This window comes from Salmo salar, chromosome ssa24 (genome assembly GCF_905237065.1).
Source record: "Salmo salar chromosome ssa24, Ssal_v3.1, whole genome shotgun sequence".
NCBI classification, from domain to species: domain Eukaryota; kingdom Metazoa; phylum Chordata; class Actinopteri; order Salmoniformes; family Salmonidae; genus Salmo; species Salmo salar.
In genome coordinates, this window is record NC_059465.1 from 17,144,697 (window position 1) to 17,159,117 (window position 14,421).

General features: G+C 44.3%; 1 protein-coding gene across 16 annotated transcripts in view; it reads right to left on the reverse strand.

Annotated features, from left to right (window-relative positions):
• The window catches only part of LOC106585259 (ankyrin-1), a 178,871-nt gene that overhangs the window by 16,693 nt on the left and 147,757 nt on the right, over positions 1–14,421 (reverse strand). For 13 of the 16 annotated variants that reach the window (XM_014171276.2, XM_014171275.2, XM_014171272.2 and 10 more), the window contains 8 exons: positions 13,929–14,157; positions 11,741–11,869; positions 11,503–11,622; positions 11,273–11,357; positions 10,946–11,020; positions 10,672–10,803; positions 10,146–10,301; positions 234–930 (listed from right to left, as the gene is read on the reverse strand). In XM_014171276.2, coding sequence (XP_014026751.1) covers positions 234–930; positions 10,146–10,301; positions 10,672–10,803; positions 10,946–11,020; positions 11,273–11,357; positions 11,503–11,622; positions 11,741–11,869; positions 13,929–14,157 — 1,623 coding nt within the window. Of the gene's footprint in view, positions 1–233; positions 931–3,792; positions 5,775–10,145; positions 10,302–10,671; positions 10,804–10,945; positions 11,021–11,272; positions 11,358–11,502; positions 11,623–11,740; positions 11,870–13,928; positions 14,158–14,421 lie in introns of those variants that run through there. The other 3 variants (XM_014171284.2, XM_014171287.2, XR_006761722.1) reach the window with 3 other exon arrangements.

Genomic DNA, 14,421 nt, shown 5'->3' on the forward strand with positions numbered 1-14,421 from the left:
GACAGAGGCCAATGTGTGTCAAATGTGTGTGTCAAACAAAAGCTGACTAATAGTCCTTCATAGACACTCTGTTACTAAAACTAAATATTGTATTATTAGGTTAGGAAACATGGCAATATTGACGTGTCCTAAGTCTCAGTTGTCTCAGAGGTGAGTGTCTGGACTACCCCCTGTCTGGCCAGTGCTGTGTCCAGCTGAGCTGCAGACTGACTTAGGTCTGAGGACACACTCACCTGTCTCCATTACGGTCAGCCACGCGGCTCAGACCGGGCGACTTGCTCAGCCGGGTGTACACTCGCTGCTGTTGTCCTGCAACAAGAGAAAGCCCTTCCTCTGAGCCTGTCCCTCCTCCTCTTCCTCCTTCAACTCCAGCTCCATCTCCACCTGCCAAGTTGCCTCTGACCGCTGCTGCCTCTGACTTCACAACTTTTGACCCTTGACCCTTCTCCAGACCATTAACGTTGTATAACATGGCGGCGATGGTGCCTCCGAACGAAGAAGGGGTGGCAGGGGTGGCTGTGCTGAACGAAGCAGGGGTGGCAGGGGTGGCGGTGCTGAACGAGTCAACAGCCCCCATCTCTGAGTTGTCTTCCACCAGCTCCATGGAGCCACTCAGCCCCCCTCCCTCTCCGCCAACCCTACTGCCCAGCCGGCCCAGGCTCCCGTATGGCAGCCCCAGCAGCCCCTCCGAGTCGTCAGCATTGCTGCACTCCAGTGAGGAGTCCTCCACGGCCACTAGGGAGGGGATGTTGCCCGAGGGCCACACCTGCACATCGGACATCTCCATGAGTGTGTCCTCCTCTGTGATGGCCATGGGAGCACACTCCAGACTGGAGACTTCCTGCCAGTAGGGCTCGTTGCCGAGCGGGGAGGGCAGGCTGTACTGCATGGAAGGAGGGGAGAGCAGCTCCTCCTGCAATACCCCGTAACCTGGAGCGACACACAGAGAGGCACACTGACACGGGCCCCCCACCTTGCTTCGCCACGCCTCACCCCCCACCTTGCCCACCAGCCCCGGGAGGGACCCCAGGGGGGATGTGCCCCTGCCCAGGAGCAGGGCAGCCATGGGGAGATGACAGAGGGGGAGCCCAGGGGGTAAGGGGGGAGAGGGGGAGAGGAAGGGGCCAGACAGTGGGAGCTGAAGAGGAGGTGCAAGGAGCTAAGGGCGAGGGAGCAAGGGGGCTTCGGGAGAGGGACAAACCAGATCAAGCCAGATCAGCCAGCACTGACAGTGAGAGCAGCAGCGGAGGCAGCAGCAGACACACAGCCAGAGCCAGACAGAGAGCCAGACAGAGAGCCAGACAGAGAGAGAGAGGTCTGCTGGTGGCTGGTGCTGCTCCGCTGTCTGCCACCTACAGGTAGAGGGACAGGAGTTACTGCCTCTGCCCCGAACCAACCTGGGGCTGGGACACACACCTGCCCGCCTGGGACACACACTTATACACACATACACATGCCATACACATGTCGATACACACACAGACTTACCCACACCCACACACAACCTCTCCCATACACACACACACAAAACCAGGCAAGTTAAATATTCTAGTCAGGCTGAACAGCATGCATGCAGGCAATCTCGTTATTCAACACACTCACACACACTTTCACCCACCCACCACCACAGACATTACATTACAAACCTTAGAAAACAAATAACACAACCACATACACAATACACAGAAATACACACCAAGACACACTCACACCACACATACATGGTGATATACAGTTTCATTTCTTATAGCTCACTGCAAGCATAGCTGCCCCAAACCTATTTTTTAAATCAACAGGGAATCTAACTTTGAGAATTTGCTACGTATGACCCATGAACCTTTGACTCAAGTCACTCCAACAACACCTCTATTTGGAAAAAATACATTTCTTGCCTGGTAGCATGAAGAGCTTTGACTTTTAAACATGCAGTGATGTGGTACAGTTAGCATGGTAGGTTCTCTTTAGATGCTAGAAAAACTATCCACTAGGAAACTGTCTGCAGGTACTGGCATGCTGGCATGCAACCATCATGTTGACTGGAGTATGGAACAGACCCAGATACAGCCAGCACAACAGACAGCATCTGAACAAGTGGACGGTGCCAAAGCTGCTTTCTGAGTCTGCTCCCTTCCACACTAACTCACATTTCAGTATAGTGTACTTAATAGCTACTGTATGAGAAATTACCTGAGAGATAGCCAAGTAAATAAAATGTAGAATTCAAGGTCAAGATGGCTATAGATACCACAAATAAAAAAACTTTAAAAACTATTGTGCAACAGTAGCTACTGTACTTCTCTGCTAATACATTACCAATAATGTATACTAATGAATATATATGACCATGAGTAACATAAAGATACAGTATTTTGAATCAGACAAATAAACCCAGTAAAGAATGGACATATAGTCTATAAAGTGGTAGAAATGAATTGATTACATACTGGCATGAACCGAGAGAAGAGTATAGATTTAGCAAGAGATAGAAAAGACAGGAGAGATGTGGAGGGAGGGGTGAAGTGTATATTTGTGTGTGTGTGTGTGTGTGTGTGTGTGTGTGTGTGTGTGTGTGTGTGTGTGTGTGTGTGTGTGTGTGACTGCGTATGCGTGTGTGTGCAAGCGAGCTAGCGGGTGAAAGAACACTATGTGTGTGTATACATGAGAGAGAGAGGTGCAACATGAGTCATTGTTGGCACTAAGTTATGCTGAATGTGCAGTGGGTATTAGTGACACCAGCTGGCCTCCTGGACCTCTCATCTCTCAGCCTTAAATGACAGCATAACCTCTCTGACATCTCACTCAAAAGGTCAGAGGACTGTGTGTACGTGGGTCATAAGTCTCTGGGATAGGGGGCGGTATTTTCACGTCTAGATGAAAAGCGTGCCCAAAGTAAACTGCCTGCTACTCAGGCCCAGAAGCTAGGATATGCATATTATTAGTAGATTTGGATAGAAAACACTCTGTAGTTACTAAAACTGTTTGCATAATGTCTGTGAGTATAACAGAACTGATTTGGCAGGCAAAACCCCGAGCACAATCCATTCAGGGATTTTTTTGTTGTTGAGGTCAATCTGTTTTCCATTGGTTTTCTATGGCAAGCCCGTTTTAATAGAAATATGCTTGCAGTTCCTATAGCTTCCACTAGATGTCAACAGTCTTTAGAAATTGGTTGATGTTTTTCTTTTGAGAAATGAAGAAGTAGCCATTCCCTTTCTGGGTGGATAGCGAAGTGAACTGTTTTGGTTGGGGCGCGTAACCTGAAGCTCGCTCCACTTTCATTTTATCCGCTATTGAACGCAGTTTATCCCGTCTTAAATTTGATAGATTATTTACATTTTAAAATACCTGAAGTTGGATTAGGAAAGTTGTTTGAAATGTTTGGACAAAGTTTACAGGTAACTTATTATATATTCTGTAGTCATGCTGGGCGAGTTGGAACCGGTGTTTTTCTGAATCAAACGCTCCAAATAAATTGACATTTTGGAGATATAACGACGGAATTAATCGAACAATAGGACCATGTGTGATGTTTATGGTACATATTGGAGTGCCAACAGCAGAAGCTCTTCAAAGGTAAGGCATGAATTGTATCGTTATTTCAGAGTTTTGTGTCGTGCCTGGCGGGTTGAAATATGATTGTCATGTGTTTGTTTGATGGGGTGCTGTCCTCAGATAATCACATGGTTTGCTTTAGCCGTAAAGCCTTTTTAAAATCTGACATGGTGGCTAGATTAACAAGAAGTTAAGCTTTTATTTGGTGTATTGCACTTGTGAATGTATGATAGTTAAATATTTAAAATATATATTTTTTTATTTCGCGCTCTGCAATTTCACCGGATGTTGTCAAATTGATCCCGCTAACAGGATTTGATCCATAAGACGTTAAACACATTTACGTTAGGGTGGCAGGTAGCCTAGCAGTTAAGAGCTTTGGGCCAGTAACCGAAAGGTTGCTGGTTCAAATCCTCAAGCTGACTAGGTGAAATGTCTGTTGATGGGCCCTTTAGCAAGGCACTTAACCCTAGATGCTCTGGATAAGAGTGTCTGCTAAATGACTAAAATATTAGTGGGGCACATAACAAGTATCTTTCAATATGCATCCTTCATAAAAACAATCCTTCATTACAAGCATCCTTCGATATGCATCCTTCATAACAAGTATCCTTCAATATGCATCCTTCATAACAAGTATCCTTCATAACAAGTATCTTTCAATATGCATCATTCATAACAAGTATCCTTCAATATGCATCATTCATAACAATTATCCTTCAATATGTATCCTTCAATATGCATCCTTCATAACAAGTATCTTTCAATTTACATCCTTCATATAACAAGTATCATCAATTTGTATCCTTCACATAACAGGTATCCATCAATAGGCATCCTTCACAAAACAAGTATCCTTCAATATGCATCCTTCATAACAAGAATCCTTCAATATGCATCCTCCACATAACAAGTATCCTTCAATATGCATCCTTCACATAACAAGTATCCTTCAATAGGCATCCTTCACAAAACAAGTATACTTCAATATGCATCCTTCATAACAAGTATCTTTCAATATGCATCCTTCATAACAAGTATCTTTCAATATGCATCCTTCATAACAAATATTCTTCAATATGCATCCTTCATAACAAGTATCCTTCAATATGCATCCTTCATAACAAGTATCCTTCAATATGCATCCTTCACAAAACAAGTATCCTTCAATATGCATCCTTCACTTAACAAGTATCCTTCAATATGCATCCTTCATAACAAGTATCCATCAATAGGCATCCTTCACATAACAAGTATCCATCAATAGGCATCCTTCACAAAACAAGTATCCTTCAATATGCATCCTTCATAACAAGAATCCTTCAATATGCATCCTCCACATAACAAGTATCCTTCAATATGCATCCTTCACATAACAAGTATCCTTCAATAGGCATCCTTCACAAAACAAGTATCCTTCAATACCCATCCTTCATAACAAGTATCCTTCAATAGGCATCGTTCACATAACAAGTATCCTTCAATATGCATCCTTCATAACAAGTATCCTTCTATATGCATCCTTCATAAACAACTATCCTTCAATATGCATCCTTCATAACAAGTATCTTTCAATATGCATCCTTCATAACAAGTATCCTTCAATATGCATCCTTCATAACAAGTATCTTTCAATATGCATCCTTCATAACAAGTATCCTTAAATATGCATCCTTCACTTAACAAGTATCCTTCAATATTTATCCTTCACTTAACAAGTATCCTTCAATATGCATAACCCCGGTAGATAAAAACCTCTTAACAGTTCCATAAGGTTTAAGACTTCCAGCTGATGAGCTTTCTTTAAATGTGTATACATTACTCTTTAGCCAGTAGGGTGAGGATGATTCATGTCACATAAATATCATGGTATTTGTTGGGAATACCACATTTTAAGGTTGTGTATGAATGATCTGAACACTTATGGTAGCTGACAATAGTGTCTCCTGGTGATCAATATGGTTCTACTGAACATGGCTTTAGATTGTCTGTTTGTGTCTCTGACAATCTAAAAGACCATCTAACATCTGTGTGACCATCTAACATTCTGCCATCCAGTCTTGTTGCCAGTCCTTCTCTCTCTCTATGCGTGTGTGTCTGTGGGTGGTGTCACTCCCATGGTCAGTTGGACGGTGAGGTGGGGCGGTGACAGAGAGAGAGAGAGAGAGAGGAGGGCATGAGGGAGGGTGTTCGTGGGGAATTAACGTGGTGGCCTGGCCCTCCTGGTAAAAAAAAACAAACACTGTAAATATTAACAAACTGGCTGAAGCTCACATAGACAGAAAGAGAGTCACAATCACACACCGACTGGAAGAATGGACACACTGAAATACTCACACGAAGACACTGAAGACACTCATTAAAGACAACAATTTAAAACACAGACATGTATACACACAAATACACTCACACACAGACACACTCACACACCAACACACATGGAACAGAGAGACTGAATGGAAGGGTCACATGAACACACTCCCTGCAAATATGAGGTGTGTGACAGAGAAAGGGCATAGATACAACATCCTCTAATTCTGGAGAGACTCAAAGACACAGGACAAACACACATATACACACAAACAACTGATCAACAACATGTCACAACATTCATACATGAACAGAGCAGTCAAAACACACGGTTAAAAAGGGTTCAGGACCTTTTTATCTCCACAGAGAATAATATACAGTAGAGGATGTAAACAGGCAGACTAAACAGTCGGGTCATTCCCCAGCATACATGCCATGCAATATCAGTCTGATAGTAAAGCAGCTACAAGTTGCAGAGGCATAAACAGATCCCAGACTACATCTCCCACAGGCCACTGCTTCTGACACATCCATGCAAGCATATAGGAGGTGAACGACAAGAGTGGGCCTCATGCACATGCAGACAGGCAGGAGGGCAGGGAGGGAAACACAGAGAGGGAAGATAGGAGGGAAGAGGGCAGAAAGAGAAAGAGGAAGAAAGAAAGACATGCACAGAGCAAAAGAGAGATAGACAGAGATGGGGAGAGGAGGAAAAGAGAGAGAGAGATGGACAGAGAGAGTGATGGAACAAGGGACACCTCCCCCTCCCGGGGGTGCTGAGCACACAGTGTGTGAGGAGGATTGGTCACAGAGCAGACGGTTAAAAAGGTGGAATTTTCAAGAGCACAAAAATAAAGAGTTATAAAAAAACTGGTCATCAAAATAAAGATGAGGGCCAGAGGTCAACATGAGGTCGGAGGGCATGAGTTCAGAGGTCGGAGAGGAGGAGTGAGAAGGAGGAAGAGTAGGGCGACCAGGCTGCAGATGACATGTCCAGAGAAACACAAAGAGAGAGGGGACAGATAGTCAAAAGGAACAAGTACGGGGATCCCAGAGGGACACACAGTGCACCGAATGGAACGACCCCCGGTCTGAAGAGACTGATACAGCCCCATGCACACACATGCAGAGAGCGTAACGTTACCCTTCGAGAAGCCTAGCTGGATTCAGTTCAGGCCTCCTGAGCCTCGCTGGTATGACTAAACGGAACTCATTGCTTTTACGGAGTTGCAAATCATGCGTCTTAGACTCAAACCACTAGACTTAAGAAAGGGAATTGAATGTCAAAATCACTAAGAGCCAAATGTGATGAAAATAAGGAAAAGACAAGAACAGGTCGACTGAAAGGTACAGTAAGAAGAATGTAGTTCTCCATAATTTCTACTCTAAATGGTAGAATAAAAAAACATTTGTTTCCTATAGATACTCTGCCTGACAGAGCTGCATGCATCCTACCTGGGTTAAAAATAGAATGTGGAATCTAATTGCGGTCTCCAGGCTTGGATTCCCACTTCAGAATCTATTGTAATTTCAATTCATTTGATTGTGAAGGTTAATTAGGGGACCAAGGGAGTTATCACCAAGGGAGTAAGCATCTTCCAGACTGACATTCAGTCAGAGAGTGAATCCTCATTCTGTACCGTCCCCTGATGTGAAATACTTCCCTACCTACATTCTACATCCTCTGAAAAATCCGTAACAAACTTATCAGCCGTACTATCATTCATAACTCCAAAAGATAAATCATAGATCTCTTGAAAATCCTTGTTGTAATAAACGTAAAAAATACCATGTCTAGAGGTTGGTATTGTCCCGTGAGAGTGTGACCACCTTGTTACACAGACAGTGTCAGAAGAAAGAGCTTTGGGAGGCAGACTGGACAGGTGTTAGATATCAGAGTCACTGCAGCTGTGATCTGACTGAGCATCTCCCGTTTGTCCCTTTGTCCCTCATGGTCATATCTATGCATGAGTTACATCACCTGTTATTGCTCCAGTTTGCACTGAGGGGACCTGGTACCTGCTGTGATGGCACATGAGATAGTGGGGCACAGAGCAGAGCCAGAAGAGAGGCCACAGCACTCCAGTGATGGTCAGTCCAGTGCATTTTTTTTTTTACACCAGTCCAGTGGTGAAACTGGAGTCAATCTGATGAATATCATGCATGTGTAAAATAGTAAACCATGAGTAAAAGTAGTCAAAGTTTGAGAAATTACCACTGGAAGCAAAGCCAACAGCAGTATGCTTGAAGGAAAGACTACAGACTGAATTCATGTATGGAAATGATTGTTTTTTTACAGACACATAATATCCTGCGCGATATCTCACATGGCCTTCGTAGGCAGATTGTGGTTTAAATCATGTTGGATAAAGATGAACATCATGAACTCATAACCAGAATCGTACTTTATAGGATGTAATAACATAAACCTGTCAAATACACAGATACGACACAGTAGTAACTTACGCACTGAATACAGATCGAACAAAATATACATTTGGCACGCATGAACAGAATCTCACGCAACACACCATACACAGCTGACTAACACAGCATTTCAGTAATTTTATCTATTTCTTTTTAAATCATCAACTTTCCTATTGCTAACAACTTCATCAAACACACATGAAAACAGATGTTTCTTGAGGTTCCAATTGATCTTTAAATACACTATATATATAAAAGTATGTGGACACCCTTTCAAATTAGTGGATTTGACTATTTCAGGTACACCAGTTGCTGACAGGTGTATAAAATCGAGCACACAGCCCTGCAATCTCCATAGACAAACATTGGCAGTAGAATGGCCTTACTGAAGAGCTCAGTGACTTTCAACGTGGCACTGTTATAGGATGCCACCTTTCCAACAAGTCAGTTTGTCAAATTTGTGCCCTGCTAGAGCTACCCCGGTCAACTATAAGTGCTGTTATTGTGAAGTGGAAACATCTAGGAGCAACAACGGCTCAGCTGCGAAGTGATAGGCCACACAAGCTCACAGAACGGGACCGGTGAGTGCTGAAGTGCGTAGCACGTAAAAATCATCTGTCCTCGGTTGCAACACTCACTATCGAGTTCCAAACTGCCTGTGGAAACAACGTCAGCACAAGAACTGTTCATCGAGAGCTTCATGAAATGGGTTTCCATGGCCGAGCAGCCGCACACAAGCCTAAGATCACCATGCGCAATGTCAAGCGTTGGGTGGAGTAATGTAAAGCTCACCGCCATTGTACTCTGGAGCAGTGAAAATGCGTTCTCTGCAGTGATGAATCACGCTTCACCATCTGGCAGTCCAACAGACGAATCTGGGTTTGGCGGATACCAGGAGAACGCCACCTGCCCGAATGCATAGTGTCAACTGTAAAGTTTGGTGGAAGAGGAATAATGGCTGTTTTCATGTTTCGAGGTATGCCCCTTAGTTCCAGTGAAGGGAAATTTTAATATTACAGCATTCAATAACATTCTAGACAGTTCTGTGCTTCCAACTTTGTGGCAACAGTTTGGGAAAGGCCCTTTCCTGTTTCAGCATGACATACTAAAATGGTTTGTCGAGATCGGTGTGGAAGAACTTGCCTGAACACCTTTGGGATAAATTAGAACGACGACTACGAGCCAGGCCTAATCACCCAACATCAGTGCCCGACCTCACTAATGCTCTTGTGGCTGAATGGAAGCAAGTTTCCGCCGTAATGTTCCAACATCTACTGAAAAGCCTTCCCAGAAGAGTGGAGGCTATTATAGCACCAAAGGGGGATACAACTCCATATTATGCCCATGATTTTGGAATGAGATGTTCGACGAGTAGGTGTCCACATACTTTTGTGTATGTCAAAGAATTATCTCTATTTTGATCTATACTCTTTTTGGCAGGCTCCGTTCATTTTGCTTAAATCCATATACCAGTTGCATCGGCCATTTCAGTGGAGAGAGAATCCTAAAATGCAGCTGGCACTATTAGACAAGGTTGTGATGCTGATGGAAGGCACGACAGGTCATTGATACATAGTACTCAACCACAAACAAGAGAATGATCTGAGTCAGGCTTTAGAGTGGCACCACAGAGGCAGTTGTCTGAGTGTCTTGAGCCCTGGTCCAGGTTGCTGCGTTTCACATCTGTCGAAATCTCAAGTTTATGGCAGTAGCATATAGGACAGCCTTTGACTGAGGATTGGGGCAAGAGGGTGATGGGGGCAGCAGAGGAGGAGGAGGAGGAGAGAGAGAAGAACTTGTAGGGTATGGTGGTTGGGGGTGGGAGAGGGCTGCGTGGGGATGGGGAGAAGCCTTACCATTGGTCAGGCTGGGGGAGATGTGGTCGCTCTCGTTGTGTCTGCGTCTGCTTGGCTCCCGGGCCTGCCTCCCTGCAGGCTGTGGCCCCTGGCCCTCCAACATGTTTACTATGTCCATCCGGTCAATGCTCTTCAAAGCTGTGTACAAACTCTCCACTGTACATAGGAGCCACAAGAGAGAAAGAGAGACAGAGAAAGGGGGAGGAGAAAAGAATAGAGAGAGAGAAGACAGAGACGAGAGGCAGGAAAATGGGAAATGGACCGTTGAATAACAGACAAGGAAGTGGAAGAGATTATGAGGAGAACAAGGACATTGTTTACCAGTACCCTGACAGACCCAGGTTTGACCCAGAAAACGACAGTTAACACAATGTTAATACAAGGTACTATATAGGGTGGACAAGTCCCACATGCAAATCCAAGAGCCAGTGCAAGACTGTACGGTGGGTGAGTGGAGATGATGAATATAGGATAAGAAGATGCACAGGAAGGATCCACTGACCTATATGGGATCTCAGGTACTTACTATTGGCTCTCTTGCCCTCGCAGGTGGCCCATAGGCTGAGCAGGGTAGAACTCTGCTCCAATAGGGAGTTAGGATTCTCCACACGGATCTTATTAATGTCATCTACACTGAACTGTAGCTCCCTCGCCAGCTCTGGAGAGACAAAGGTGGAGAGACAGAGGCAGGGAGGAAAGAAAAAGCAGCCGCAAGCCATTAAAACTGATACACAGACTCAGACGCCGACACAAGCACCAAACACAGGCACGAGACACAGACACTCATTCCACTCACTCACCAGCCCAGCTCAGTCCCAACTGTTCAGCTATCAAAGCCATCTTCAGCTCTGTCTTTTCCATGGCACTCATTGATGCTGCAGAAACCAGACCACAACTGATACTTTAACATGAGAAGTTAATGTACAGTTGTGATTATTACTGCATGAAGGGGCACATGGAATGTGAACGTGTTGGTGTGGGGTATGTCATTGTCTTATGTCAGGTAGCTTGACTAACTCATCTGCACTGATTGAGGGACGAGCGTCGTGTAGGAATGACGCCACCTGTCGGAAGACAATGGTGGTCTGTATGGGGTATCATAGGGATGGGATGGCAGGCACTTTTACCCATGGCAGGCTCATTCAGGGTGCTGTATCTCTCTCGCAGGACTAATGGGGTCAGAGTTCGCCTCCGGTCTTCACTCCCAGCAGCCTGTCAATCAAACATAAGCAAAAGCCTCTGGAATATATAACTTCCCTCAGATCTCACAAGTTCCCAAAATTAAATATGCATGTGTGTATTATAAAATGAAAGTGCAGTGCTTTTCAAAGCACCCCAAAAAAAAATTTAGGCCTACCTTGATACACAGAGGCATGGTAATATTGAGGTTGCACAGCACATGTTGGCTGTCTTCATACTTGGTAGACTTCCGCAGGAACGACAGGAATCCGGAGTGATCTTTGCTACTATCTCTCACCTTGGAGGAGAGAACCGAGCGAAACAGACAAGAGATATTTTCAGTGTGAGAGGGAGACCCAGAGAGGGAGGGAGTAATGGAGAGAGGAAGGAAGACACAGAGAGGGAGAGTTAAACACCTTGACAGAGACGGGGAGTCTATTGTCTCTGAAGGCCTGGAAGCTGAAACAGCGAGGCTGCTGGGTAGCCTTCCTCACTGGGACCAGGTTCCCAGAACACTCCAGGTGCAGCGGCATACCCTCCATCACCTGAGGGGGAGGACACTAACTTTAGACACAGTGGCCATGTCCGAATACCCATACTAGTGTACTACATACTTGAACTGTATACTATGCACTCATTGTCACATACTATTTTGCACGTACCGTTTAATAAAAAGTATGCAGTATGCCATGGCCTCAACGCAGTAGCGGCTCCTAACTGGCTGAGTAGGTGGGGTGGGGCCGAGTGCGGGTAGATTTTTCCAAATTCAATAGACATGCATCGCATTAACCAGCCTGATAATAACTCATTTCCAATTCAAATAACTTCTTTAAACTCTGAATAGAATAGGATTGGAGTTATAGGCCTACTCAGGCTGGTTAGAGGCAGCCTATCACATTCAACCTATACCGTAGTAGACCATATAGCCCATATATCCTATTTAAAAAGTACTGAAGACAGAAACAGATAATTTGGTTCCATTTCAACATATTTATTATTAGTGAAACCAAAGTGCTGTAACATTTACAAATTCAATCAAATAGCCTAGTACACACATGAAAACGTTTCAAACATTCAAATCAAAAGGCTATTGCACACTAAAACGTGGACAGTCGGGTGCATCGCAAATTCAGAACCGCTGGACATCAACGTAATGTACTAAACGAGATCAGAATGACTGCTAAATCTTGATCCCTAAGTTAAATAATTATATGATTAGCCTAGCCTACAAAACTAAAACACTCCACATGTTCAAATCAAAAGGCCTGATTAACATGACATCAATAACGATACCACATCTCAAGTCCATGGTGCGGACACATTCAGAAATCAAAAGATGGTTTAGTATTTACTGTAGTTTAAAGGTGCTACACCTAGAATTTCTCAGAATTTCTCCCCTATGTGGAAGCTAGGTGAATTGCAAGAGCGCTAGGCTGCAACAAATATCCCTCTCCCCGCAATTATCCCTCTCCCCCTAAAGAGGGTAGTGCGTACTGCCCAGCACGTACGTCACTGGGGCCAAGCTTCCTACCATCCAGGACCTCTATACCAGGTGGTGTCAGAGGAAGGCCCTAAAAATTGTCAAAGACTCCAGCCACCTTCTGGAACGCCAAGTCTGGATCCAAGAGGCTTCTAAACAGCTTCTACCTCCAAGACATAAGACTCCTGAACATCTAATCAAATGGCTACTCAGACTATTTGCATTGCACCCCCCCTCCACCCTTCTACACTACTGTTACTTTCTGTTATTATCTATGCATAGTCACTTTAATAACTCTACCTACATACTACCTCGAGACCGGTGCCCCCGCACATTGACTGTACCGGTACACCCTGTATATAGCCTCGCTATTGTTATTTTACTGCTGCTCTTTAATTATTTGTTACTTTTATCTATGACTTTTTTTAGGTATTTTCTTAAAACGGCATTGTTGGTTAAGGGCTTGTAAGTAAGCGTTTCACTGTAAGGTCTACACCTGTTGTATTCGGCGCATGTGACAAATACCATTTGATTTGATTTGATCCCATTTCCCCGTAAAATGGTGGAGACTCGCACTTGAGCCTTTTACTTTTGGTTTTGGTCTACCAATTTCAAACAGCAGTAAAAGCGATATATTTATATTTTTTAAAATTATGATTCTGTTTTCAAAGATTTAGCCAATGATGCAATATTCGTTATCATTAAAAGGAGAACAAAAACGACTTATCCTACATTTGAACACCACTGTAGAAGCTTTGGTATTTGGCATCTTCCCAATTAAGTAGCCTAGTTTTATTGTTTGACTACTTGAAGAGAACTAGGGCCTATAACTTGAAGCCCACCTCTTCCAATGCATTGTGGAAAAGTGTGCATCAGATTCTACTCGATGAAGAGGCGAAATGAGTATAACATCCTGGCACTTAAACTATACTGTATTTTTGAAATGTTGCATACTATTAAGCATTATTATTTGCATACTCAAACAGCCTACTATTTAGGACGCAAGTATGGGTATTCGGACACAGCCAATGGTTCCCTCCACTCACTTCACAGTGCCTCTTCAGATGCAGCTTCTAAGCAATGACATCATCATGATAACCATTGATATAACCCCCTACACTGACCTCGATATCGCGACTGCGGGCCACCTCGCTGAAGTTCTCGTGTTGCTCCAGGGTTTTGTCCATCTTGTCATCAGTCATGCAGTAGCAGCGCAGGCGGCCCTCACGGACCTCGTTCATCTTGGCAAACACCACAAACTTGGCCATGTAGGGCACGGCTGAGAGCTCCCGGTACAGGAGGTTGGCAAAAGACATGGCCTCGGCTGTCCGGGGACAGTCAGCCAGCCAGAACCTGCGAAGAGACACCAGTGTGTAAGATATATGGCAACCCTTAAGTTACTCATGACTAGATCCTTTGAGATATGCAGGTGATTAGCATACCTAAAACGCCCAATGCAGTCAAAAACATGATTTTGCAGTTTTATATACACTCATCGGCCAGTTTATTAGGTACAGCACCCTGTTCACGAAGATGGGTCGCTCCTACAGACAGTGAATCACGTGGCCATGGCTTGCTATATAAAGCTGGCAGACTGGCATTGAGGCATTCAGTTAC